This window comes from Theropithecus gelada, unplaced genomic scaffold (genome assembly GCF_003255815.1).
Source record: "Theropithecus gelada isolate Dixy unplaced genomic scaffold, Tgel_1.0 HiC_scaffold_15883, whole genome shotgun sequence".
Taxonomy (NCBI): domain Eukaryota; kingdom Metazoa; phylum Chordata; class Mammalia; order Primates; family Cercopithecidae; genus Theropithecus; species Theropithecus gelada.
Genome location: NW_020257640.1, coordinates 1,722,308 through 1,748,937, shown reverse-complemented (window position 1 = coordinate 1,748,937; position 26,630 = coordinate 1,722,308). Strand labels below are relative to the sequence as shown.

The following is a 26,630-nucleotide window of genomic DNA, read 5'->3' as shown; positions in this document are numbered from 1 at the left end:
AGCTGGCAAGTTCAGCAGTAAGCAGAGAGCCCGATGACCACGTTGGACTTCCGCCCTGGCTGGCTCCCCAAATTGAGGAATCAAAGTTCGCAGAGAGGAAGCTGCACATGTAAGACAAATTGCTACGACACTGCAGCTCCCCTGCAATTCCCTGTGACCCCACAGAAACCAGCGTTCCTCTGCTCGTCTGCTCTGCCCATTGAAAGTAGAGGGGTATCACACCAGTCAGGGGTAGAGCAGAGACACAGTCCTTTGCTCATCCTTGCTGGATGCCTGGGTGGGTGGCCAGAACTGTTTCATGTCTGGGGCACACACACAATAGAAGATAAAGTAGAAGGTGACGAATCCACATAACGCCAGGGTGGTCATGAGATGACCCAGAAAGAAAGTGCAAAAAACGCATACTCATAATCATGATAGAATCAAAAAACACCATCCATCAGGACACTCGCCCACGTGTTCTGAAAAAGGGAACCAGCAACTGAACAACCACTATCATTCCAGGCACCTCACAGACCTTCGTTCTTCTAACTCCGCAAAATTATACTTCTTGTTTTACCCACGAAAACACTGAGGCTCAGAGAAAAAGAAGAGGCATCTCCAAGTCACAGAGCCAGGAAGTGCCAGAGTTGGAATTCAAACTCCAAAGCCCATTTCTCTCAGGACATGGTGAGGGAACTTGTCTCCATTGCCAGAGGGCTTTTGTCTAGCACGGATGGAACCCTGCTCCGGTGCTGCGTAGGACACAGGCCAGCCGTCCCACCACTGCCAGGTGCGGCTCCAGGACCTGGGATGCTGACCGTACTCAGTCTATGCCTTCAAAGGACATGATCATGGTCACAATAAAGAGTCACAACATATCCAGGTGCAGTGGCTTAGGCCTACAATCCCAGCACTTTGGGAGGCCCAGGCAGGTGGATCACTTGAGCCCAGGAGTTTGAGACCAGTCTGGGCAACATGGTGAGACCCCCTGCAGCTCTACAAAAAAATTTAAAAATTAGCTGGGCATGGTGGCCTACACCTGTGATCCCAGCTACTCGGGAAGTTGAGGTGGGAGAGTCACTCGGGTTGAGGAGGTCAAGGTTGCTGTGAGCCATGATCATGCCACTTCATGCCAGCCTGGGCCACAGAGCAAGACCCTGTCTCAAAAAGAGAAGGGGAGAGGAGGGGAGGGGAAGGAAGGGAGGCAGTAATAATGCTACCAGTCTCTGAGCATTTCCTCCATGGAGGGGCTCCAGGAGGAATGCAGAGTGCTACCCTGTTACCCACGTAAGGTATCTGATGTTTCCATTTTTCAGATGAGGACACTGGGGCTGGAGGGGTCACGCAGCTGGGAAGTGGAACCTGAACCTGCACCTGTTCTCTTTCCCGAGCCCCACCTCACCCACCGTAACAAAGTCACAAGGCCCAAGTGGGCCTTTCACATCAACTCCCCACTGCTTCCGGGTTCCACTGGGCCCGGGCCTCTGGTCACTACCTTGGTTGAGGTAGGTCAGCGTCTCTTCATGCAGCTTCACGGCTGGGGACGTGGCAGCACACAACACGTACTGCAGGGGTGGCAGGCGGGCCTCGTTTTCAGGGGACAGCTGGGGCTCCTCCTGCTTGAAGATGGGCAGAGCGAGCACATCACTGCAACACACAGGAAGCAGAGGTCAGGAACAGAGCCCCAGGGGGCTCCTGCAGAGCCAGGGCTGGAGAGACGACGCAGACCACCAGGACCCAGGGCGACACAGCATGCACATCGCACGCAGGCTGCACTCCTGCAACCCTTGCACACTCCAGATGCTTTAAAACAGAGGAACCCACTCCTTCATGACTCTAATTTCACTCAATGACCCCCCAAAACACTGATTCAATCAGCCCACCAAGGAGGTAAAAGGGCAAAGTTCCATTTATTTGGTTTCTATCCACAAGCGATCACTCATAAGGTTTCACTTTTAGAATAAAAATCTACACAAACGTTTTCATTTTTTAATCAACAATTCCATTAACTAGCCACTTCTCATAGCAATACAAGCCTGTCCTCCAGGTTCTGTAAACTATGCAAATGAACACACCACTTCCTTCCCTCCCTGAGTACCCAGGTTGAGACATTCCTCCATCCCTTCTAAAGAGAGGACAACCGGACACTGTTTTCAGGGTCATTCTAATCTGTCCAAAAGGCAAACAGGAAGGAAGGAAGGACCTTGGCTTCACGTCTGTGTGTGTATGGTTTTTTTTCTTTTGGGGGGGGCGGCAGGGTGGGGGGTGGTGGACGGAGTTTCACTCTTGTTGTCCAGGCTGGAGTGCAGTGGCACAATCTCGGCTCACTGCAACGTCCACCTCCCAGGTTCAAGCCTCCCGAGTAGCTGGGATTACAGGCATGAGCCACCACGCCTGGCTAATTTTTGTATTTTCAGTAGAGATGGGGTTTCACCATGTTGGTCAGGCTAGTCGTGAACTCCTGACCTCAGGTGATCCACCCGCCTTGGCCTCCCAAAGTACAAGGATTACAGGTGTGAGCCACCGTGCCCGGCCCAGTCCGTTTTCTTATCCAAGTGGGAAATCTTGAAATCCTTGCTTTAAGTTTCTCTTCCTCCACCTCTTAACAAAACTCCCCACATTTAAAAAAAAAAAATGAAGTCATCATCCTGCGACTTAGTGAGGAACTTGTTTCTGGATGTATTTTTTAGGCCAGGCACGGTGGCTCATGCCGGAAATCCCAGTACTTTGTGACACAGAGGTGAGAAGACTGCTTGAAGCCAGGGGTTTGAGACCAGTCTGGGCAACATAGTGAGACCCCACCATCTCTTAAAAAAAAAAAAAAAGGAAAAAGAAACAAAAAACCTAGCATTTTTAAAATGCCCTTACAAAGGACAAAGAATTCCTTGAGAACATGAATGACCTACAGGCAGGCAAGGCTTGTTTAAGGCCTCTAAATTATGAGCAGCACAGAAACAGGTGCCAAAAAAGTACCAATGCTCTTATCTTGATAACCCTCTTCCCTTCGTGGGTCCCTGACTAGGAATCCAATTACCTAACCCCACTTGTCTGTATAAACAGAGTCACTGGTACAATCTGTTCCTCGCACATCATAAACCAGCGTCTCTACAACACAAACCCAGCACACACTCTATCAACATCTAATCAATTTTCAGAAGAAAAAGCCTGGCATTGAGCACACACCTGGAAAACCTGCCCTGTGTGGGCCTCCCCTGTCACTATCCACTACTGAAAAATAAGGGTGCAAGGCCATCTCGGCTTCCCCCACAGGGCGTCTTCCTTTTGTGAGGGCAGGGCACGCTCCCAGCCCGGGTGGTTCTCTAGGAACACTGGGGATTGCATAATTTCATGTTTGCCCAGACCATGTCAAGTTAATAATCCATGGACTGCTGCCTTTAAATTTTTTAAAAAGGGGCGGGAGGGCGGAGGAAGTTAAGAACCATCGCTCAACAGTAACTTGTTTCAAGCCTGGCATCCTTATTTGCCAAGGAATAAAAGTCACGAGAACATCAAACAGAAAAGGGGAAGGGAGTAAAGGCCTCTACCCTGGTGAGGTCAGACAGCTTGCAGAAGTTCTGCCAAGTGACGAGATGACCAAAAATAAAATACAAAAAACGCAAGGAAAAGGACAAGACCCTCCCTCTCTATAGAGTCAGGGGAACCAAGGACATATGCACAAACCCCCACCTGGGCCCTCACTGAGGGAAAAACTCCCAGCTTCCAAGAAGTGAAATAAAAAAAAGAGCATGGACTTCTTTATCCACAGTCCCCCGATGACCCCAGAAGCCAATATGGCTTTACAGCACCACCCACTCCCAATGCTCACCCTCCTCCTTTCACCAAATCCTAAAAGGTATCTGAGCTACTCGGGACAAATTTCCATCTTGGTAGCAGACGTCAGAACTGTACCTCCCAGGCAAGGGACAACTGTTCCCTAATGGGGTGATGACATTGCGGGTATCTAGAAGTTTTAAGTACACTCACCTTCAACTCAGGGTCACCTTGAAACTCATTGTTAAGATATGGCAACATACTTAATGGCTGCAAATTAAAATTCAGGCAAAGCTACAACTAAAACTTCAGTAAAAATGTATTCCATTGTAGCATTTCTTGTAAGTGAATGGACACTTAATCTGTGGGTGATTAACATCTCCTCCTGGGCTTCCAACATCCCCCAGAGCAGCTTCCGTCTGGTGACATCACCGTGGTCTGCCGGGTGGCTGCCAGCCTTTAAGGCTCCAGACCTTTGCCATCTCCAACTACTTTGGCCCATGAATAAAAACAGCAGATACGTCCGCTAAACCCAATCATTCCCCCGCCTCCAGGAAAAGGGGACGTCTTCAGGGAGGGCAAATACCTACCAGCAGCCAGGAATTACAAATAACGTTTTGAGAACTAAGTGGGAACTTCTTGGGGCCAAAACTAGCACTAAATGTAGCTCTGGTATGGGGACTGTCAATGCCTGTGACTCCTTCGGCCTCATAATTCATTTTCCCTGAGCCCATATCAAACGCCTTTTGGGTTAAATTAGGCACATTTCATAAACTGTGACTAGGATGGAAATAAGGACAGGCTAAAGCTGGTTCAGGCGAGTTCACAAAGTGAAATGACTGCCCATTAGTCCCGGCCAGCGGCAGAACAGGGAAAAACAATCCTCCGGCAGACAGGGCACACGGGGTCCTACTGCTAAGAGGGGGTTGTGGGGAACCGTGCAAAACACGCAGGACTTACTCTCCCCTCCGAAGGGCACTACTCAAATCCCTGCAGAAGAAGAAAGATTTCCATCATGGGCAATAACCACGCGGGCCTCGGGCGAACACGCGCAAGACTACCGCGGGGAGCGGGGCGGCGTGCCCCTCCGAGCGCGCCGCCCCAGGCCGCCGCCCGCACCTGGTCCGACCAAGGGCACTGCAGAGGGCGCAAGGCTGGGAGAGGGGCCCCGGCGGAGACGGGCAAAGAGCAGGGGACGAACTTCCCCGGGCCGGGCACCAGGTTGCTGGCAGGAAGTTTCCTCTACTCCGATACGCGCGGGGAGAGGAGGGCCGCGGGAGGTGGATGGGCCAGGGGAGGCGGCGGGCCGGCAGGTGCGCGCCCTGCACCCTCTCCGCCGTCGGGGAGGAGCCCTCGCAGGCATAGGGTTCTGCGCGCCCGCCTCCCCGGAGGGCCCCCAACTCCGCACGTCGGGTCCCGCCGGCGTCCGTCTGTCAGTCCCTAGGCGGGACGCTGGGCGGGTCTCTCGGTCCCCAGAGGGCGGACAGCAGGGAGGCCAGGACCCAGCAGGGGCGCCCTCTCTCCGCCCCTGGACGTGCAACGGCGCCCGGCCCGCCCCGAGCCCCGCGGAGACGGCGTGCGGCCCTTACCGCAGGTAGCTGCCGGAGTTGTGCTGGTTGTAGTGCTCGGGCTGCGTGTGCCAGAAGAGCATGGCTGGAGCTCCCAGCGCGCCCACCTGAGCGCGGCAGCGAGCACAGACGCGGGCCGCGCGGAGCTCCCACCGACTGCTTCGCGCTCCGAACCCGTGGTGCCGGCCGGCTGGGCGCATTTATGGGCGGCCCAGGGGCGGGACCGCGGCGGGACCCGCCCCCTAGGAACCTCGGCCGGGAGGAAGGCTCCCCACGGCCGCCGCACCTGGCCGACACGCGCGCGTGCCTTTCCGGCGAACGAGCGCGCCTCCGGGGCGGCCAGACCACAGGGACCTAGGGCCGGCTGGGCGCTCTCCCCCAACCCCCGATGTGGGGCTCAGGTGACCCTTGCCGCCGCCAACCTGCCCCACGCGGCCCCTTTACCCTCTGCTCCCCACTCTACGCCCAAGGCCAGTCTCCAGAGCGGCTCCTAGATATCCAGCCTAGGCTCTCTCTGTCTCCTTTCCTTGTTCTTGTTTTTTCATAGCACTTCAGACGCTCTGAAATCATGGCTTTTTTTTTTTTTTTTTTTTTTTTTGAGACAGGGTCTCACTCTGCCACCCAGGCTGGAGTGCAGTGGCGCGATCTCGGGGCTCACTGCAACCTCGGCTCCCAGGTTCAAGCGATTCTCCTGCTTCAGCCTCCCGAGTAGCTGGGATTACAAGCGCCCCCCCATCACGCCCGGCTAATTTTTTTATTGTTAGTAGGGACGGGGTTTCGCCATGTTGGCCAGGCTGGTCTCGAACTCGTGACCTCAGGTGATCCGCCCACCTCGGCCTCCCAAAGTGCTGGGATTACAGGCGTGAGTCACCGAGCCGGGCCGACATTTTTTTATTTTTTATTTTTACTTGTGTACTGATTGTCTTTCCCATTAGACTGTAAGCTCCAAGAGGACAGGGCCTGGCTCTCTTAACACCCCGTTACCTGCACTGCATAGAAGGGTGCATGGGACATAGTTAAGATAAATACTTGTTGAGTAAACATGAAAATAAAAAAAGGAATGCACCAAAAGAGTAATCGGAGAAGGCTTCCTGGAGGAGGTGACATTGAGCTGAGCCCTGATGGATGCAGAGGAAGCTGTCTGTGAACAACACCTAGAGAAAAATAGTTCCAAGCATAGTTCCCCACCCCCTTGGCAACAGTGACTGCCAAAGCCTTGAGGAAGACCTTGGCATGGCTGGTCCTGGGGAGAGCTTAGGAGGTGAGGTGAGGAGGGTGGGGAAGATCAGAGGGCCTGGCAGGCCAGGACAAGGAGCTAGGATTTTATTCTGTGTTTTAAGCAGAGGAGTCACATGTATGATTTGCCTTTTGGAAAGATCGGTCTGGCAGCAGTGTAGACAGTGGGTCATGGGGTGGTGTGGAGGGCCATTAGGAGGGAGTGGAGTTCCATGGAGCCCTGACCCACATCCAGGTGCTATCTGGTCCTCCAGTACATGGCACAGCACCTGGCACAGAGGAGATGGGGATTCCGTCCCTGACTATTAATGCAGTCAAATGACATCCCTTGGGGACCTGGGTCCAGAACTCCCCGCTCCCCAAGCATGGATGTGGGTAAAACCCTCCCTCCCTCTGCTGTTCCTGCCCCTCTCCCTCCAGCCACAGGTCACAACTGGCAAACCACTTCCTCCGTGCAGCCCTCAAGGACTGCCACCTCCCCACTGTTCTGCCCTGTTAGGAGAATGGGAATATTTCCCCGGCTACAGGTGGTGCTGTCAGCAGACAGTCCCCCAGCCATCGGCTTCTCCAGGAACTGCCCCTGCTCAGAGAGCAGCCTTGCCCTCCAGCAGTCATGTCCCTCCTGGGATAGCCCACATCCCAGGGACTATCCCAGCCGGAGTATAAAAGCCTGGCCATCTCTGCCCGATTGGGGACAGTGCTGATGGGGTATTCTAGCCCCAAGACTCCCCATGAAGACAGTCGAAGCTGTCACAAGACCTGTGTCCTGCTCAGGGTCTCCCTCCTGCTTCCTTCCAGTTCCTTGCCCAGGGGTTACTCTTATGGGAGCTTCCAAAGAAACATCCTGAACACCAACCCCCACAACAAAACTCACCCCATCAGGGTCCATGCCAAACCCATTGTTTAAATGGGAGGCACTCTGGGGTGGTCTGGAAAGAGCATGTCCTTTGCTGGACTCGTCCTTGAGTTCTAACAGGAGAGGCCCATGGGTAAGCAGCAGTGATAGTACAGTGTGATCAGGGACGTAGAGGCTGCCCTGGGAACGCAGAGGACGACTCTGGAGCTCCGAAGAGGCTCGAGCGTGAAGTGCTGTCTCCTGATGGATGGGTGAGTGGAAGTGAAAGCAATCTGTGGATGGAGGGAGGTCTCCCCCACAGTAGACGCTCCTGCAGAAGCCTGGAGGAAGGGCAGTCAATATTATTAGATGGCTCAGACCTGGGTTTACTACTTAGCTCCATCTGAATATGTGACCTTTGGTGGAGTAAACTGACCTCATGCTGCTTCTCCCATCAAGAGGTGGTGTCTGTTTCCTTCTCCTCCCCCTTCTGCCTGGGCTGAGCCTGCGACTTACTTTAACCATAGAATGCAGTGGCAGTAATACTCTTCTCTTCTGGGCTGGCCCCTAGGCAGCTTCTCTTTTTCTTTTTTCTTTTTCTTTTTTTTTTTTTTTTTTTTGAGACGAAGTTTCTTGTTGCCCAGGCTGGAGTGCAATGGCGGGATCTCAGCTCACTGCAAGCTCTGCCTCTTGGGTTCAAGCGATATTCCTGCCTCAGCCTCCTGAGTAGCTGGGATTACAGGTGCCTGCCGCCACACCCAGCTAATTTTTTGTATTTTAATTAGAGACGGGGTTTCACCATGTTGGCCAGGCTGGTCTCGTGACCTTCAGGTGATCCACCCATCTAAGTCTCCCAAAGTGCTGGGATTACAGGCATGATAGGCAGCTTCTCTGAACTCTCCCGGAGCTCTGAGCCACCAGGTAGAGTCCAAATGCCCTACTGGAGAGGGAGATCTGGCCAGCCTCCAATCCCTCCAGCCACCCAGCAGAGCCCATCTAAGATGCCCCAGTAGATTGCCTCCAACCACACCTCATAGAACTGAGGCAAGCCCTGCCCGCCCAAGCCCTGCCCAAAATGCAGGCTTGTGAGCAAATGGATGGCTGTGGCCTTACGCCACTAAGTTGTGGGCTGGTTTGTTTCATGCAAATGGAAACATGATACACTGGGCCCTTTGGATCTGGGTTTTGCTATGGGAATAATAAGGCCTCATTCCATGGTTGTGGTCAAGCTTAGGTTCAGGTGAGTTTAGCTTCTCAGGGATGATGGCTCTCATGACCTAAGTATGACTCTGTGTATTTTGGGTCACTGCCTACCTTCTCTCTCTTTGTAGGCTTTTAGCTATGGGAGGGTAGAATTCAGCAATGCCTACAGAGACAGCATTTGAGTCACACTGTGTGAACCAAAGTGCATATTTCTGCCCATGACTCTTGGGTGTTACAGGGCACAATTAGGCCTAGTCTGGACCCCTGGGGCTTCCAGTCTGCTGAGGAGGAGGAGGCAGATGTGCAGGGGGTGGCCGGCCAGTTCCTTTTTATTTTATGAATGTTCACAATTCCCATTGATTTTTACTGTGCACCAGACCCGGAGCCATGCACTGACATCTCCCGACACGGAGAAGTAGAAACATCATCTGACCTTCCCATTGAAGAAACAGGCTTGGGAGGCCACAGCTGGGATCTGGGGCCAGGCCTGTAAATTCAGCAATCATACTCTGGCTCTCACCCATTCCTGTCTGAAGGCCCAGCATTCCTTTCTTCGCCCCACGCTAGGCAAAGGTGCTGCGACCAGATGTCGTCTACTCCCAGGATCACCCCAGGGTTCCTGCAGAGACAGCGGAAAGGGGCCCGCTGAGTACTCAGGAGTCACCCCCTTAGCAGCTCCGCAAGGGATTCCCAGCTGCTCTCGGAAGTTGTCACGATGAAGACTGGGGGCTTCACGTCTGAGAAGATGGTTTTTCGTTGTTGTTGTTTTGGAGACGGAGTTTCGCTCTTGTTGCCCAGGCTGGAGTGCAATGGTGTGATTTTGGCTCACCGCAACCTCTGCCTCCCAGGTTCAAGCGATTCTCCTGCCTCAGCCTCGCTAGTAGCTGGGATTACAGGCATGTGCAACCATGCCCAGCTAATTTTGTATTTTTAGTAGAGACAGGGTTTCTCCATGTTGGCCAGGCTGGTCTTGAACTCCCAACCTCAGGTGATCCACTCGCCTCGGCCTCCCAAAGTGCTGGGATTAGAGGCATGAGCCACCGCGCCAGGCCGATGGTTTTAAGGCATGAAGAGAAGTTGAAGATGGGCCAAGGTAGAGGGTGGGATTTAGCCAGAGGGAAAGCGAGTGCACACATGTTTTTCACAGTGTTTATCACAGTTTATCTTGGGATCAGCAGCTCTGAATGAGAGAAGCAGTGAGCAGAGGACAGAGTTAAGCTGTGTGGCCTCGGTAGATCCTATGTAAGCTCCGGGGCCAGGCTGGCACTCCGAGTTGTCCAGAATTTGGTCAGGGGTTCAAGCCTCTATACATTACCTTGACCAGTCATGGAAAGATGTGGTTGCCCTGGGGAAAGGACATCACTTTGGGCAAAGCGGCTCAGTTGAGTCCTGAAGAGGGACCTGTCAGGGTTACCACCTGCCAAGGCTCCCTGCAGCAGGGGCCTGAGTGCCGTGGCTGGAGAGGGGACACCTTGGCTGGACATGGCGGCACCTACTACGCTCTCCAACCTCGGAATCTTTGTTTATGGAATGAAGATGATGATGCCTCCCTGATGGAGACGTTGGGAGCACCAAGACAGTGACGGAGTGTGCAGGGCAGGCTCGCCTGGCTTCTCTAAGGCACTTCGCTTTTCAGCCCTGGGGCAGCAGTCTTGCTTTAATTTCTTCTTGAGTGTCCAACAGCGTGTGGTTCATCAAAAACCCTGTGTGCTGGTAAGGATTACATTCTCCGTAAGTAACAGAAACTCCAAAATGAAGTGGCTTAGAAGAGATAGAGCCTTATTTCTCCCTCGAGAACCAGAAGTCTAGAGTTAATGTCACCTGCTAGGGTACCCACTTGGCACGTACGGCTTTTGAGCACTTGAGATCTGGCTGGTCTGCATCGAGATGTGCTTGAAATGTAAAACCTGTATATGAAAAAAGAATGTAACCTAGCCCCTCAGTAATTCTTATACCGATCATATAGTAAATAGCAATTTGAATATATTTGGTTAAATACAATATTATTATGAAAATTAATTTTACCTGTTTATTTTTAGTTGTTTTTGTTTTGTTTTGTTTTGTTTTTGAGACAGTGTCTTGCTCTGTTGCCCAGGCTGGAGTGCAATGTCGCGATCTCAGCTCTCCACAACCTCTGCCTTCTGAGTTCAAGCAATTCTCCCTGCCTTAGCCTCCCAAGTAGCTGAGCCCGGCTTATTTTTGTATTTTTAATAGAGACAGGGTTTCACCATGTTGGCGAGGCTGGTCTCGAACTCCTGACCTCAGGTCATCCTCCTACCTCGGCCTCCCAAAGTGCTGGGATTACAGGTGTGAGACATCGCGCCTGGCTTATTTTTACTTTTTAAACATTTACATACATAGCTGGTATTTGTGGCTTGCATTGTATTCTTTTTTTCTTTTTTTTTTTTTTTTTGAGACAGAGTTTCTCTCTTATCACCCAGGCTGGAGTACCATGGCACAATCTCGGCTCACTGCAACCTCCACCTCCTGGGTTCAAGCGATTCTCCTGCCTCAGCTTCCTGAGTAGCTAGGATTACAGGTGCCCACCACCACACCCCACTAATTTTTTTTTGTATTTTTAGTAGAGATGGGGTTTTGCCATGTTGGCCAGGCTGGTCTCGAACTCCTGACCTCAGGTGATCCGCCCGCCACAGCCTCCCAAAGTGCTGGGATTACAAGCGTGAGCCACTGTGTGCAACCACTTGCATTATATTCTTATTGGATGCAGTTTGTCCCAGAGCAGCAGTTTCTCAACCAGAGGTGGTTTTGCCCCCAGAGGACAATGGCAGTCTGGTGGGTGGGAGTGCTATTGGTGTATAGTGGGTGGAGGCCAGGGATGCTGCTCAACGTCCTACAATGCGTAGAACAGCCCCCACAACAAAGAATTATCCAGCCCACAGTGTCAATAGGACTCAGGCTGGGAAACCCTGGTCTAAAGGTAGTAGGTTCTACAATGTCAGGGAAGCCTTCTGATGCCGTGTTTGTTTGCCAGGTGAACCTTGCATTTGCCAGGTCATGGCACCGTCTAAAATGGCTGCTGGAGCTCCAGCCACTGTGACAGTATTCCTGCCGGCCACAGGCTGAAGGAATGGGAGAAAACGGCACACCTCTCTTCGAGGAAGATGGACACACCTCTTCTGCTTTTTTCCTATTGACTAGAACATAGTCACCTGGCCTCTCCTTGCTATATGGGAGGCTGGGGAATGTAGTGCTTATTGGAGTGGCATGTGCCCAGCCAAAAAGCAGACGTCCTTACTGAGGAAGTTGGGAGAATGGATTTGAGGGGGAAACTAGTACCAGCCATACTCTGCCGGGGCACCAGGCAAGGAATGTTATTCCCATTTTACAGATGAAGAAACTGAGGCACTTGGGTGAGGGGACTTGCCAAGACACAGAGTGAATGGCAGACCCAAGCAGGAACTGAGGCCTCCCCACTCCTGACTGTCTCTTCATCACACCCTGCTGTCCTGCAGACTTGGCTCCATCATGTTTGTGTCCTTTGAACCCTATTTGCCAACGTCCCGTATTGTCACCTCAGACGTGGTTCATCTTCATGTCTGATCCTAGCTTCTCAAGAAAGGAGAATTAGTTTTCCAAGATGTTTCTTCAAATTCAGATAAAGTCTGATGTGGCCTTCAGAGGACAACCCCAAGCTCAGTTTCTACGCTTTAGCAAATGGACATGGTCATACGAGATGTTAACAGAGGGGGAAACCTGGGGAAGGGGATATGGGAGTTCTGTTTATTATATTGTTAACTTTTCTGTAAATCTAGAATTATGCCAAAATACAAACATTTCTTTTAAAAATCTTTCTTCAGAATTCAAATGGTCAACTTAAAATTTGGGCAAGTGTGGTTTGGTTTTCCTGAAGCAAAACTCACCTGCATCATTGACATTAGTCATTTTGTCATGCACCAAGTAGCCTTGGTGTGGGGCTACTACTGGGTGGGGGTATATAGTCTGGGCTATTTGGTGCATGACAAAATGGGGGCAGGGCAGAGACTGGGTGGGGGCATACTATTTATATATATTTTTTGTTTTGTTTTGAGATGGAATCTCGCTCTGTCGGCCAGGCAGGAGTGCAGTCGTGCAATCTAGGCTCACTGCAACCACCACCTACAGCCCTCAAGCAATTCTCCTGCCTCAGCCTCCTGAGTAGCTGGAATTACAGGCACCTGTCACCGCACCTGGCTAATTTTTGTATTTTTAGTAGAGACGGGGTTTCATCATGTTGGCCGGCTGGTCTCGAACTCCTGACCTCAGGTGATCCACCTGCCTTGGCCTCCCAAAGTGCTAGGATTACAGGCATGAGCCACCGCGCCTGTGTATATATATATACATCCCCGCACGGTGGGTATAGCAACTCCTCCCAGACTGGGTGGGAGATAGATAGATAGATAGTCCCCATCCAACCTGGGCTATTTGGTGCATGACAAAATAGAGAGAGAGAAAGAGAGAGACAGAGAGAGCGAGCGCTGGATTGTGAAGTACAGTGGTGTGAGCTTGCTCACTGCCCCCTCGAATTCCCCGGCTCAAGCAATCCCTATACCTCAGCCTCCTGAGCAGCTGAAATTACAGGCACGTACCACCACACCTGGCTAATTTTGTTTATTTTTTATAGATAGGGTTTCACTATGTTGTCCAGGCCGGTCTCAAACTACAGGAGTCAAGTGATCCTCCTGCCTCAGCCTCCCAAAGTGCTGGGATTACAGGCATGAGCCACTACACCTGGCCGTACATTTGTGTGTGTGTATATATATATATATATATATATTTTTTTTTTTTTCAGAAGAGATGGGGTATATTAGTCCATTCTTGCATTGCTATAAAGAAATACCTGAGATTGGATAATTTATAAAGAAAAGAGGTTTAATCAGCTCATGGTTCTGCAGGCTGTACAGGAAGCATAACGGCTTCTTCTTGGCTTCCACTGAGGCCTCAGGAAACTTCCAGTCCTGGAAGGCAAAAGGAGAGTGAGACGTTTCACATGGCCAGAGCAGGAGGAAGAGAAAGGAAAGGGGGGAGTTGCTACACACTTTTAAACAACCAGATCTCGTGATAACTCATTCACTCACTATCACGAGAGCAACAGCAAGAGGCTGGTGCTGACCCGTTCCTGAGAACTCCATCCCCATGATCAATCACCTCCCACCAGGCTCCACCTCCAACACTGGGGTTGGGGGAAATTACAATTTGACATGAGATTTGGTGGGCACATAGATCCAAGCCATATCATGGGGTCTCACTGTATTGCCCAGGCTGGTCTTGACTCCTGGCCTCAAGCAATCCTTCTGCCTTGAACCCCAGTCAAGAGGTTCAAGGCAGAAGGATTGGATGAACCTCCCATGCAAAGACCCCGCTGTGCTCTCCTCCTCCTCCCTCTCTGGCCTAGATTGCTCCCATCAGTCCTTCCAACAGAGGTTAAGTATTCTCATTCTGACAAGGGCTGCCCCGCTCCCCGCTCAGTAGTCACGGCGAATTGCCCTGGGTGGAGCTGGCCACACACCCTTTGGCACAGTGCCCTCCCTCTAGGGCCAGACAAGCACCCTGTTATCTGCTTCACACCTCCTTCTGCAAACCGCCCTGGTACAGGTGCCAGTCTCTGCAGGGGCCCCGGGGAGCACCTCTAACCCAGGGACTGCGGCTCCAGAGACACGGAGGAAAACAGTGAGTGAGACTACACAAAGACTCTGGCTGGGGGCACGGCTGAGGCCACGGAAGGAGAAAACGCAAATGTTCCCCATTCGTTAGCCCAGTTCACTCTCACCATCCGAGGGAGGCAGATGTCGTCACACCCACTTCACTGATGAGAACACCGGGCCCCTGAGATTCGACAACTTGTGCAAACTTGCACAGCTGGAGGACAGTAGAGCCAGGACAGCGCCCGGGGTGGTCTGGCCCAGGCCTCATCTGCTGTGCCAAGCTGAAAGGACAGGTCAGACAAGAAGTTGGAAGAATTTTCTTGAAGAATTCGACGCACTGGGGGCTCCCCAGTGAAAGAGCACAGCCAGATCACCCTGTAGTGACAATGTGTCAACAGCCGCTCCCATACACTCTGAGCTACCAGGGCACCCCCTAATATGAGCAGGTAATCGTGGATTGCTCAGCACGTGAGAAGGGGCTCTACCGTAAAAGAGACCAAAACACAAATGCAGCAACGGAGTGTTGAGGACCGGAACCAAATGGGAGGAACTAGAGACTGCGCACAGAGAGAAGCCATTAAGAACCTGTCAGGAGCTGGGTGCAGTGGCTCATTCCTGTAATCCCAGCACTTTGGGAAGCTGAGGTGGGTTGGATCACTCGAGGCCAGGAGTTTGAGACCAGCCTGGTCAACATGGCAAAACTCTGTCGCTACTCAAAATACAAAAACAATAAAATAAAATAGCTGGGCATGATGTTGCACGCCTGTACTCCCTGCTATTCGGGAGGCTGAGGCACGAGAATTGCTAGAACCAGGAGGTGGAGGTTGTGGTGAGCTGAGATCACACCACTGCACTCCAGCCTGGGTGACAGAGTGAGACCCTGTCTCAAGGGAAAAAAAAAAAAGAATCTATTGGGGACAAACACAGTGGCTCACACCTGTAATCGCAGTGCTTTGGGAGGCTGGGGCAGGAGGATCTCTTGAGGCCAGGAGTTCAAGACCATCCTAGGCAACATAGTGAGACCTGTCTCTACCAAAAAAAAAAAAAAAATTAAAAAAGGAATCTCTTAGTGTCGGCATTGGCCATCCCCGAGCTCTAGCTCAGGAAGGCAATGGATGGTCACTGTGTCCTTTGGGCCAGCCCCCATGAATAGCACACACACGGCGCATGGTAGCAGGTCTGCAGCATATGGTTGCAGAGTTGGTGCTCTGCAGGAAGCACTAGCCAAGGTGGGGGATGGGAGACCTGAAGTTCAACCCATGCTCCTCTCACCAAGCCATGTACCTGGCATGTGGCTGCACCACCCAGAGGAAAATCACCAAAAGTACCACCTGCTCATTCATCTGAATGCCCAGGTCAGTACCCACCTGGGGCCACACAGGCTGTTAAGGTTGTGTACTTTTTACACCTCAGCTCTTTGCTTCTCTACTGTTCCCACTTCCTAGAGCACTTGCTCCTCAGCGTCCTCCTCCCTGGCCCTAGTTTGCCTAGCTGACTTTCATGAGGTTCAGCTCAGCATCACCTCCTCCAGGAAGCCTTCCGTACCCGCCCAGAAGAGTAGGCCAGGTGCTCCTCTCCTTCACTCTAAGCTCTGTAGATGTTGGTTCAATGCAACCTCACAGCCCCACAAGCCCAGGCTGAAGATGTCACAGGATCCTTAGGGCGTTGCTTCGCCAGCCAGAAACCTCTGTGGCTGGTGGCACCTCTGCTTGGGTTTTGCTTGCACCTGCTGGGCTCATTCCTCCCACTCAGCCTGGCAGGCTGCATTCGGCTTGCACGGCGAGCCTGGATGCCACACCTGCTAAGGCTGAGCCAGGTGGGAGCGTTGAGGGGTGTGTGAGCAAGCGCGTGCGGGGTCCGGCTACTGCTCACGGCCAGGGGCACCAACTATGGCACGGAGGGCAGCTCTAGGCACTGGCTCTGTGCGAGGCTGAGGGTGGACCAGACATACCGCAAGTGGCTTCCGCTGCGGGCACCAGCATCTGGACAAGGGGAATGCAATGGCACCCGAAAACTCGGAGACACTGGGAACCACAGAGCCCCAAAAAGGGTGTTACAGCATGTCACAGTCCTGATTTGGGGAGCCCTGAGGTCTGGGCTCCCAGAAGGGCCACAGCTCGTCTCTCCTTCTTGTTGCCCATCACGTGGTACGCAGGGGACATGCTTCAGTCTTGTTTGTGTTACAGCTCTTTCAGTCACACCATTCATTGGATTCCAAGTTCCATCAATAAGATGCACCCATAGGAGACTTTGATTTGGAAGCAACATGAGGAAGCAGGATGGGCGGAGGTGGTCTGTTGCTGGTGTAGGAGGCAGCAGAGGCAGTGTTTCTGAGGCTCATCACAACAATTGAGCAATGCGTTGTTTCTGGAAGCTTTGCCTGGACCTGCTCTTTTAGCCCTTCTAGCAATTCTGGTGGGGATAAATTCCTCTCTGCCTCGACTAATTAGAATTGCCCACTGAAGATTTTTTTTTTTTTTTTTTTTTTTTTGACAAAGTCTTGCCCTGTAGCCCAGGCTGGAGTGCAATGGCACCATCTCAGCTCACTGCAACCTCCTCCTCCCGAGTTCAAGCAATTATTCTGCCTCAGCCTCCTGAGTAGCTGGGATTACAGGCCCACGCCACCACACTCGGCTGATTTTTGTATTTTTAGTAGAGACGGGGTTTCATCATGTTGGCCAGGCTGATCTGGAACTCCTGACCTCAGGTGATCCACTCGCCTCGGCCTCCCAAAGTGCTGGAATTACAGGCATGAGCCACTGTGCCAGGCCCACTTAAGATCTTTTATTTCCTTTTTCCTTGTTAACAAAACCCTGATTTTATGGGGTGTCAGCAGTGTGTGCCCAGCTAAAAAAAAACAAAACTGGATTTCCCAGGCTCCTCCATGAGAGGGCTAACCATATGACTAAATTTGGAATTCTGGTAAGGCAACAAAAATATGAAGCTTTAGGTTTCCTGCTGTTTATTGATAACCCCCACAGGAGACAGGGGACATTCTTTTGGTTCTGTACACAGGTTTGTACCTGATTCCCATTCAGCGTGATAGGAGTCTCTAGGCAGAAATCGGCCACGTGTTTCTGTAGATAATGTTAGTGCAGGAAAGATTTGACAGGCTAGAAGCTGACTCTATTGCCTTGACTTGCCTTTTCTTTTCTTTTTTTCTTTTTTCTTTTTTTTTTATTTTTCGTTTTTTATTTTTTTGAGACAGAGTCTTGCTCTGTCGCCTAGGCTGGAGTGCAGTGGCACGATTTCGGCATGATTTCGGCTCACTGCAACCTTCGCCTGGGTTCAAGCAATTCTCCTGCCTCTGCTTCCCAAGTAGCTGGGATTACAGGCACCTACCACCAGGCCTGGCTAATTTTTGTATTTTTAGTAGAGACGGGATTTCACCATATTGGCCAGGCTGGTTTCAAACTCCTGACCTCAAGTGATCCTCCTGCCTCGGCCTCCTAAAGTGCTGGGATTACAGGCGTGAGACACCGCACCTGGCCTGCCTTGCCTTTTCTGAAGTAAATTTTGAATTATATGACCACTGACTTGGGTTTTATTTTGTATTTTCAAGTTTGTCATTGAATTCTTTAATGTCTGTCTTACAGAAAACCCATATTTGTAACTCAACAAATGCTGATTTTCCTCACGTTTGTCCTGTACCCCTTTTGGTACCCTCAGAAGTTGATTTTGGTTTTCATGATGGCACTGTTTCTTAGTGTTTTAAATTGGAATAGTTTTACCTCCTGAAGCTTTAAAATATGATTATAAGTTTTTTTGCAGATTAGGTGGTCGTGTGCAGCATTTGTTGCAATGCGCCACGCCTGTTTAACACTGGATACAGCACTGGCTCGTTATATTCTATTGAACCTAGTGGTGAAATCTGGTAGCATTCTTCCCACCTAAAAGCTCCTAATAGTTTATACAAATACATTTTAAAACAAAGGAAGTTGGGAGAGAGAGCCGAATCAGTTGACCAGCCTCCCTTTGCCCTTGCCTTTTCTGCTTCCCTCCTGCTTTGAAGGCTGATGTGAAGGCTGGAGCTCGGGCAGCCATCTTGGGAAAGCTAGATGCCCATTCTAAGGTTGAGCAGAAATACAAAAGGAGCCTGAATCCCTGGAGACATCCCAAAGCCATCACTTCAGCCTTGGATTACCCATCAGATCCTAGTTGATACTAATTGATCCCAATTTGGTATCTCAAAGCGGGGCTGCAAGTTATAGAATCTGCAGTTTGGGAATTGGCTGAATGGAGAGGGTTGGGTTTGGGGCTGTAAACGTTAAGTTTTGGTGAGCTGGAAAGGAAAGGGAAGGGAAGAAGGGAAAAGAGAAGGAAGGAAAGGAAAAAGGAAAGGAAAAAGGAAAGGAAAGGAGGAAGGAAGGAAAGGAGGAAGGAAAGGAAGGAAGGAAGGAAAGGAGGAAGGAAGGAAGGAAGGAAGGAAAGGAAAGGAGGAAGGAAGGAAGGAAGGAAGGAAGGAAGGAAGGAAGGAAAGGAAAGGAGGAAGGAAGGAAGGAAGGAAGGAAGGAAAGGAAGGAAGGAAGGAAGGAAGGAAAGGAGGAAGGAAGGAAGGAAGGAAGGAAGGAAGGAAGGAAGGAAGGAAAGGAAAGGAGGAAGGAAGGAAGGAAGGAAGGAAGGAAGGAAGGAAGGAAAGGAAGGAAGGAGGGAAGGAAGGAAGGAAAGGAAGGAAGGAAGGAAGGAAAGGAGGAAGGAAGGAAGAAAGGAAGGAAGGAAGGAAAGGAAGGAAGGAAGGAAGGAAGGAAGGAAAGGAAGGAAGGAAGGAAGGAAGGAAGGAAGGAAGGAAGGGAAGGAAGGAAGGAAGGGAGTTTTCTGCCCACCGGCAAGATCTAATTGAAGGTGTTGCCTTTCCACCTGGATTATGTTTCAAATGACCTCAAGGCATGGGCAGAGGGGCATGGGCAGAGGGGCACGGGCAAACAGCAGAGATAATCAGTTACAGAGCTCCACATTTTCAGACTGAAAAAAAAGATTTTGGCAGTAAGTATAATAGTGATGGGATTAGTGTCCAGAATATATTAAGACTATCCATAAATCAATGGGAATGCAACAAACCACCCAATCACATAATGGGCAACAGAATTGAAGGGACATTGCTCAGAAGAAGGAACACAAATTGCCCATAAATAGATCAGACATTGCTCAACCTCATTAGTAATCAGAAAAATGAAAATTCTGGCCATGAGATAGGATTTCACAGTCAGAAGACTGGCAAACATTTTCGGAAGACATCAAGTATTGGCCAGGATGTGATAGTGTACACTGATGTAACGCTGCGGAAAATAGTCTATCGGGAAACAGTCGAACATGTACATACTTCATGACCCAGCGATTCCACTCCTAAATATGCACACCTTCTCTGCTTATGCTAACCGTGATTTGACGTATGATTTTTCGACTTTGTGATGCTGCGAAAGTGATACACATTCAGTAGAAACTGTACTTCGAGAATCCACACAACCATTCTGTTTTTCATTTCCAGTAGTGTATTTAATAAATTGCATGAAGACCGAGCATGGTGGCTGATGCCTGTAATTCCAGCACTTTGGGAGGCCGAGGCAGGTAGATCACTTGAGGTCAGGAGTTCAAGACCAGCCTGACCAACATGGTGAAACCCTGTCTCTACTGAAAATACAAAAATTAGCTGGGCGTAGTGGCGCATGCCTGTAATCCCAGCTACTCGGGAGGCTGTGGCAGGAGAATCGCTTGAACCTGGGAGGCAGAGGTTGCAGTGAGCCATGATCGCGCCATTGCACTCCAGCCTTGGAGACAAAGCAAGACTCCATCTAAAAAAAAAATAGTAATAATAAGTTCCATGAGCTCTTTGATACTTTATAAAATAAGCTCTATGTTAGATGTTTTTGTCCAACTGCAGGCTAATGTACGTGTTCTGAGCACATTTAAGTTAGGCTAGGCTACGCTATGATACTCGGTAGCTCAGGTGTATGAAATGCATTTTCAACTTACAGTATTTCCAACTAACAATAGGTTTATCAGGATGTAACCCCATTTTAAGTTGACAAACGTTTGTATTTTCTGGAGAAACGCTTGAACATGTAACCAGGGATCACTTGCAAAAAATCTTTAGAGCGGCAGTGCATGTAAAAATAGGGGCAGTTGGCCAGGTGCGGTGGCTCACGCCTGTAATCCCAGCACTTTGGGAGGCTGAGGCGGGCAGATCACAAGGTCAGGAGATTGAGACCATCCTGGCTAACACGGTGAAACCCCATCTCTACTAAAAATACAAAAAATAAGCCGGGCGTGGTGGCGGGCGCCTGTAGTCCCAGCTACTTGGGAGGCTGAGGCAGGAGAATGGCGTGAACCTGGGAGGCAGAGCCTGCAGTGAGCCAAGATCGTGCTACTGCACTCCAGCCTGGGTGACAGAGCGACATTCTGTCTCAAAAAAAAAAAAAAAGAAAAGAAAAGAAAAATAGGGGCAGTAAGGACCCATGCTCAACTGTAGAATGGCATAATGCTTCTTAGCAGTGAAAATGGAATCAGTGTAGCCACATCCATCAACAGGGTTCAATCTGAGAAGCATAATGTTGAAAGAAAAAACTCAAGTTGTAAGAGGATTTTTTTTCTGTTTGTAGAAAGGGCAAAAAGGGGAAAAACTCAACAATATAATAGAAAGAAATATGTAAATATGTGGGAAAATGAAAAGTAAAGGAATGGTTAATACAAAATCAGGATTTAAGTCTCCCTGGGGAGAGAGAGAGGATGTGACTGGAGAGGGGACCCAGGCTTCTAAATTATATGTTCCACTTCTTAACCTAAGTGTGGGGAGTGGAGGGAGAACGTGGGGGTTTGTTTTCATTTGGAAATGTCCGTATCTATGATATGCGCTCTTTTACATATGATACGTTTCACAATCAAAACAAAACAAAATCAATCACAATCAAAACAAAACAAAAAATCTGGGAGAAGCAAGCTATTGGCCTGTGGTGACTTGCACATAGATTTGGCCAGAGTAATATACCCTGCAAGCAAAGTTACTATATTACAAAAAAATAGAAAATCAAAGGCTGGCCACAAGGCTCTGACCCTGAACTCATGCCAAGAGGAAGCCATTGCTAAAGCCCTAATTATGGTTTCTGGGAGGGGCACCTCCTCAATGCCCACACCAGCCGTGGCCTGGAGGGATAATGGGTCAGGAAGATCCCCATGGATGGCACACCCAGCAGTGCCTCATGAGCTGGCCACAGGACTCACTCCACTGCCCAGGCAGCAAGGCTTCAGAATGTGATCACATTCTGGGGTGGTGATTGTGACGTATTTCCTAGTGTCTCTTTTTTGAGTGAGTTTTTGTTGTGGATACCCCGATGATTTATCTTTCAGATTATGAGTTGCAGGTCCCTAACAAGACACATCCACCCTGATGGAGAGGAGGACGACACACCGCCCAGGAACCCTGGACTTTGAGCTGGTTACAGTCACTGGATGAGAGGTGGGCAGGGCACATGTGTTCCGTGGATGGGAAGAGCACGTGATGGGTGGTAGATGGAACGGGGGAGAAGACAGAGTGGAGACTGCTCTTGGTCACCATTATAAACATCCCCTTTCTTCTTTATTAATCAAACCCTGATTTTGTTGGGGGAACAATGTGCTTAGCTAAAACAAACACAAAAACTGTATTTAGCAGTCTCCCTAGCAGTTGGGCAACCATGTGACAAGGTCCTGACCCATGAAATCAGGTGAAATTTGAGTGACGCATCAGGGAAAGCGTCTTAAAAAAAAATATATATATATATATATATAACTCAGCTAACAAGTACCCTTCTACCTTTGCCTTCTTTCTGTTGTCCGGAACATGGACATGAATGTTGAAACAGCAGTAGAAATCTTGTGATCATGAGGCATTTTTTTTTTTTTTTTTTTTTTTTGAGACGGAGTTTCGCTCTTGTTGCCCAGGCTGAGTGCAATGGCGTGATCTCGGCTCACTGCAACCTCCGCCTCCTGGGTTCAAGCAGTTCTCCTGCCTCAGCCTCCCAAGTAGCTGGGATTACAGGCAGGCATCACCACGCCTGGCTAATTCTGTATTTTTAGTGGAGACAAGGTTTCTCCATGTTGGTCAGTCTGGTCTCAAACTCCCAACCTTAGGTGATCTGCCCACCTCCGCCTCCCAGAGTGCTGGGATTACAGGCGTGAGCCACTGTGCCTGGCCGAGGCATTTTAATGATAGAAGTGTGGACAGAATGTCTGTGTTCCCGCCAAATTCATATGTTGAAACCCTAAACCCCAGTGAGACTCCATTTAGAGTAGGGAAGTAATGAAGGTTGAATGAGGCCATAAGGATAGAACCTGATCTATAGGATAGGTGACCTTAGAAGAAGAGAAATCAGAGCTCCCTTGCTCGCTCCCACTGGCTCTGTGTGCCACTTTCCATACTTAGAGGAAAGACTATATGAAGACAAAGTGGCTGTCTTCAAGCCAGGAAGAGGGTCCTTACCAGAAACCAAACCCTGGCCAAGAACCTTGATGTTGAATCTTCAGCCTCCAGAACTGTGAGAAAATAAATTTCTGCTGTTTAAGCCAACTAGGCTGTGGTATTTTGTTATGGCAGCCCGAGCTGACTAGGACAGAAATCGTGTGTTATCATTAGATGGTAGCACAGAAAGATGGAAGAATTCCGTGATGAATCAAGGAGCCAAGAAATAGATAATTCAATACTAGTAGTTGGAGACTTCCACCTCACTTTCAATACTGGATAGAACTGAGCAGGTAGAAGACTTTAACAACACTATAAACCAACTAGTCCTAAAAAAAACATCTATAGAGCACTCCACCCAACAACAGTAGAATACACATTCTTCTCAAGCACTCGTGGAACTGTTTCCAGGATAGACCACAGGCTAGGTCATAAAATGAGCCTCAGTAAATTTTAAAAGATTGAAATCATATAAAGTATGTTCTCTCACCACAATGGAATTAAATTACAAATCAGGTCAGGTGTGGTGGCTCACGCTTGTAATCCCAGGACTTTGGGAGGCCAAGGTGGGTGGATTGCTTGAGGCCAGAAGTTTGAGACCAGCCTGGGCAACATGGCAAAACCCTGCCTCTACCAAAATTACAAAAATTAGCCAGTCTCGTAACCCAGTGTCGAAATGAATAAATAAATAGAAATTAAAATAAATTACAAATCAGTAAAAAATGAAAATTTGGGAAATTCACTAATATGTGGAAATTAAGCAACATATACCTAAGCAGTCAAATGAAGAATGGGTTAAATAAATCACAGGGAAAATTAGAAAATACTTTGAGACAAATAAAAATGAAAACAACATATCAAAACTCATGGATGGGCTGGGCACAGTGGCTCGTGACTGTAATACCAGCACTTTGGGAGGCTGAAGTGGGAAGGTTGCTTGAGCCCAGGAGTTCAAGACTAGCCTGGGCAACATAGTGAGAGCCCATCTTTACAAAAAAAAATTTTTAAATTAGCCAGGTGTGGTGGTGCACGCCTGTGGTCCCAGCTACTTGGGAGGTTGAGGTGGGAGAATCCCTTGAGCCCAGGAGGTTGAGAGCAGCAGGAGGCCACATTCATACCACTGTACTCCAACCTGGGCAACAGCGTGAGACCCCATTTCAAAAACAACAACAAAAAAAATGGATGCAGGACAGACATCAGTAAGATGGTAGACCAGGAATATCCAGGTCATTATTCTCCATGGAAACATTAAATAAACAACTGGAGACTGGTTAAAATGCCTTTATGGAAGCTCTGGAAATCAGTCAAGGTTTAAAGCAAACAAGAAAATTTCATGATGTTTTTACTTGCCTGTGCTCCATCCCCTCCCCAGATGGTACATTTTGGGGGAGGCAGTGTCCTGGTTTCCTGCTTCTTTCCACAAGTCAGAGGGAGAAGAACCAATCAAGTATACCACATTCTAGCCTCAGGGGCTGCCTGAGGGATTGGTCTCTGTAATTGTCTAAGTTGGAGCTCAGACAGCCAAAAGTGACAATGCTCAGATCTCGAGCTGGAGGAACCTGTGGGACGCAATGGTCATAGCTTCTGAAAACTGACCTGCAGACCTCTGAGCTAAGAAATTACTGATTAAGAAATACAATAGAATACCTAAGACCTTGAGAGGAAGCAGGGGGAGAATCTAAAGGGAATTTAAGATTAAGTTCCCTTAATCTTAAGGGACGTTTAAAGGTAGGTGGTACATGACTATAGTCCCAGCTACTCAGAAAGCTGAGGCAGGAGGATTGTCTGAGCCCAGGAGTTTGAAGCAGTAGTGTGTTACGACTGCACCTATGAAAAGACCTGGGAACACCTTATGCCTTCATGCCTGGCTGACTAGTGGTCTGCATGAGACCAGTCTGCAAAGACTGGGAAAGGTGGCTGTTTTGTCAAATGCCCAATTTTTAACAAAGGATCATAAAGTGTACAAATAAAGAGCAAAACATGGCTAATTCAAAGGACCCAAATAAATCTCCATAAACACAGACATCAGCCTTATTGCGCAAAGTCTTTAAAACAATTGCCTTGTATATGTTCAAAGAACTAATGGTAAACATGGACAAAGAAGTAAGAGAAGGCCGGAAAACAGAGAATATCAACAAAGAGATAGAAATTATGTATACATAAAAAGAACCAAACAGAAATTCTGAAGCTGAAAAATACAATAACTGAATTGGAAATTTTGCTACCAGTATTCAATAACAGATTCAAAAAGGCAGAAAAATAATAATCAGAAACTTGAAGACAGGTCACTTGAAATTCTTGAGTCTGATGGGCAAAAAAGAAAAAAGAGTGAAGGAAAAAGTGATCAAAGCCTGTGAGACTTGTGGGACACCATTAGGTGGACCAATACAGTCACTATGAGAGTCCCAGAAAAAAAGAGAGAGAAAGGGTCAGAGAAAGTTTAAGAAATGATATGGCCCCAAACATCCCATATTTGAGACATGAATATACAAATTCGAGAAGCTTAATGAACTTCAACTGGATACATCTAAAGAGACCCACACCAAGATGCATTATAATCGAACTGTCAAAAAGCCAAAGACAAAGAAGGTATCTTCAGATCTGCAAGAGAGATGCAACTCATCAAGCACAGGCAGTCCTCAGTATTACCAACAAATTTCTCAGCAGAAACCATGCAGGCCAGAAGGCAATGGGATAATATGTTTAAAGTACTGGAAGAATAAAACCTGTCAGTAGAGAATTCTATGCCTGGCAAAACCATCATTCAAAAATGAGGAAAAAATTACAACATTTTTAGATAAGCAAAAGTTGGGAGAGGTTATTATCACTAGACTTCCCTACAAAAATGGCTAAAGGGAATCCTTGAAGTTAAAATGAAAGAACACCAGATAGTGACTTAAAAGCTGTATGAAAGTATATAATTCTCTGGTAAAGGTAAATAAATGGGCAAATGTAAAACCAGTATTACTGCAATTTTATTTTAGAACTTCACATTTTATTCTTCTATGTAATTTAAGTACCAAAGGATAAGAAATAATTATAAATCTATGTTAATGGGTACACAATATATACAGATATAATCTGTGACATCAATAATGTAAAGTGGAGGGGGCATGGCTATAAAGGAAGAGATTTTGTTTGAAATTCAAGTGAAGTTATAGCAGTTCAAAATACATTGTTATAGCTTTGGGATATTATATGCAATCCTCATGGTAACCACAAAGGAAATAGATATATAATACATACAAAAGAAAATAAGAAGGGAATCAAAACATCTCACAACAAAAAATCAAGTAAACATAAAGAAAGGAAGTAATGGAGGAAATGATGTACAAAAATTATTCAAGACATATGGAAAATAAATAACAAAATAGCAATAGTAAATTCTTCCCTGTGGGTAATTACTTTAAAAGTGAATGAACTAAACTTCCCAATAATAAGACATAGATAGGCAGAATGGCTTTAAAAAGCAGTGTCTCTATGTTAACAGCATAAGAGACTCACTTTAGGTTGAAGGATATACATTGGTTAAATGTGAAAGGATAGAAAAAGATATTCTAAGGAAATAGTAATAAACAAAGCAGGAATGACTATGCTAATATTAGACAAAATCGATTTTAATGATAAAAGGGTCAATTCACAAGGAAGACACAACAATTATAAACATATATGCACCACACATCAGAGCTGCTAATTATATGACATGAGTATCAACTGAATTAAAGGCAGAAATAGCGCTACAATAGCAGTAGAAGACTGTAAAACCCAATTTTCAATAATGGATAGAACAACCAGACAGAAGATCAATAGGAAAATAGGGGATTTGAACAATGCTTTAGACAAGTTTGACTTAAAAGATATATATAGAACATCTACCCAGCAACATCACAACACAGAATTTTCTCAAGTGCACAAAGGCCAGGGAGGGTGGCTCACACCTGTAATCCCAGAACTTTGGGAGG

General features: G+C 48.4%; 1 protein-coding gene across 1 annotated transcript in view; it reads right to left on the bottom strand.

Moving 5' to 3' along the window:
* LOC112617117 (transcription factor CP2-like protein 1) overlaps positions 1 to 5,404 on the bottom strand; it is a 61,749-nt gene extending 56,345 nt beyond the window's left edge. The window contains exons 1-2 of the mRNA XM_025373837.1: positions 5,343 to 5,404; positions 1,478 to 1,629 (exon numbers count right to left, since the gene is read on the bottom strand). Of these exons, the coding sequence (XP_025229622.1) occupies positions 1,478 to 1,629; positions 5,343 to 5,404 (214 nt within the window). The remainder of the gene's footprint in view (positions 1 to 1,477; positions 1,630 to 5,342) is intronic.
* Positions 5,405 to 26,630: the final 21,226 nt, after the last annotated feature.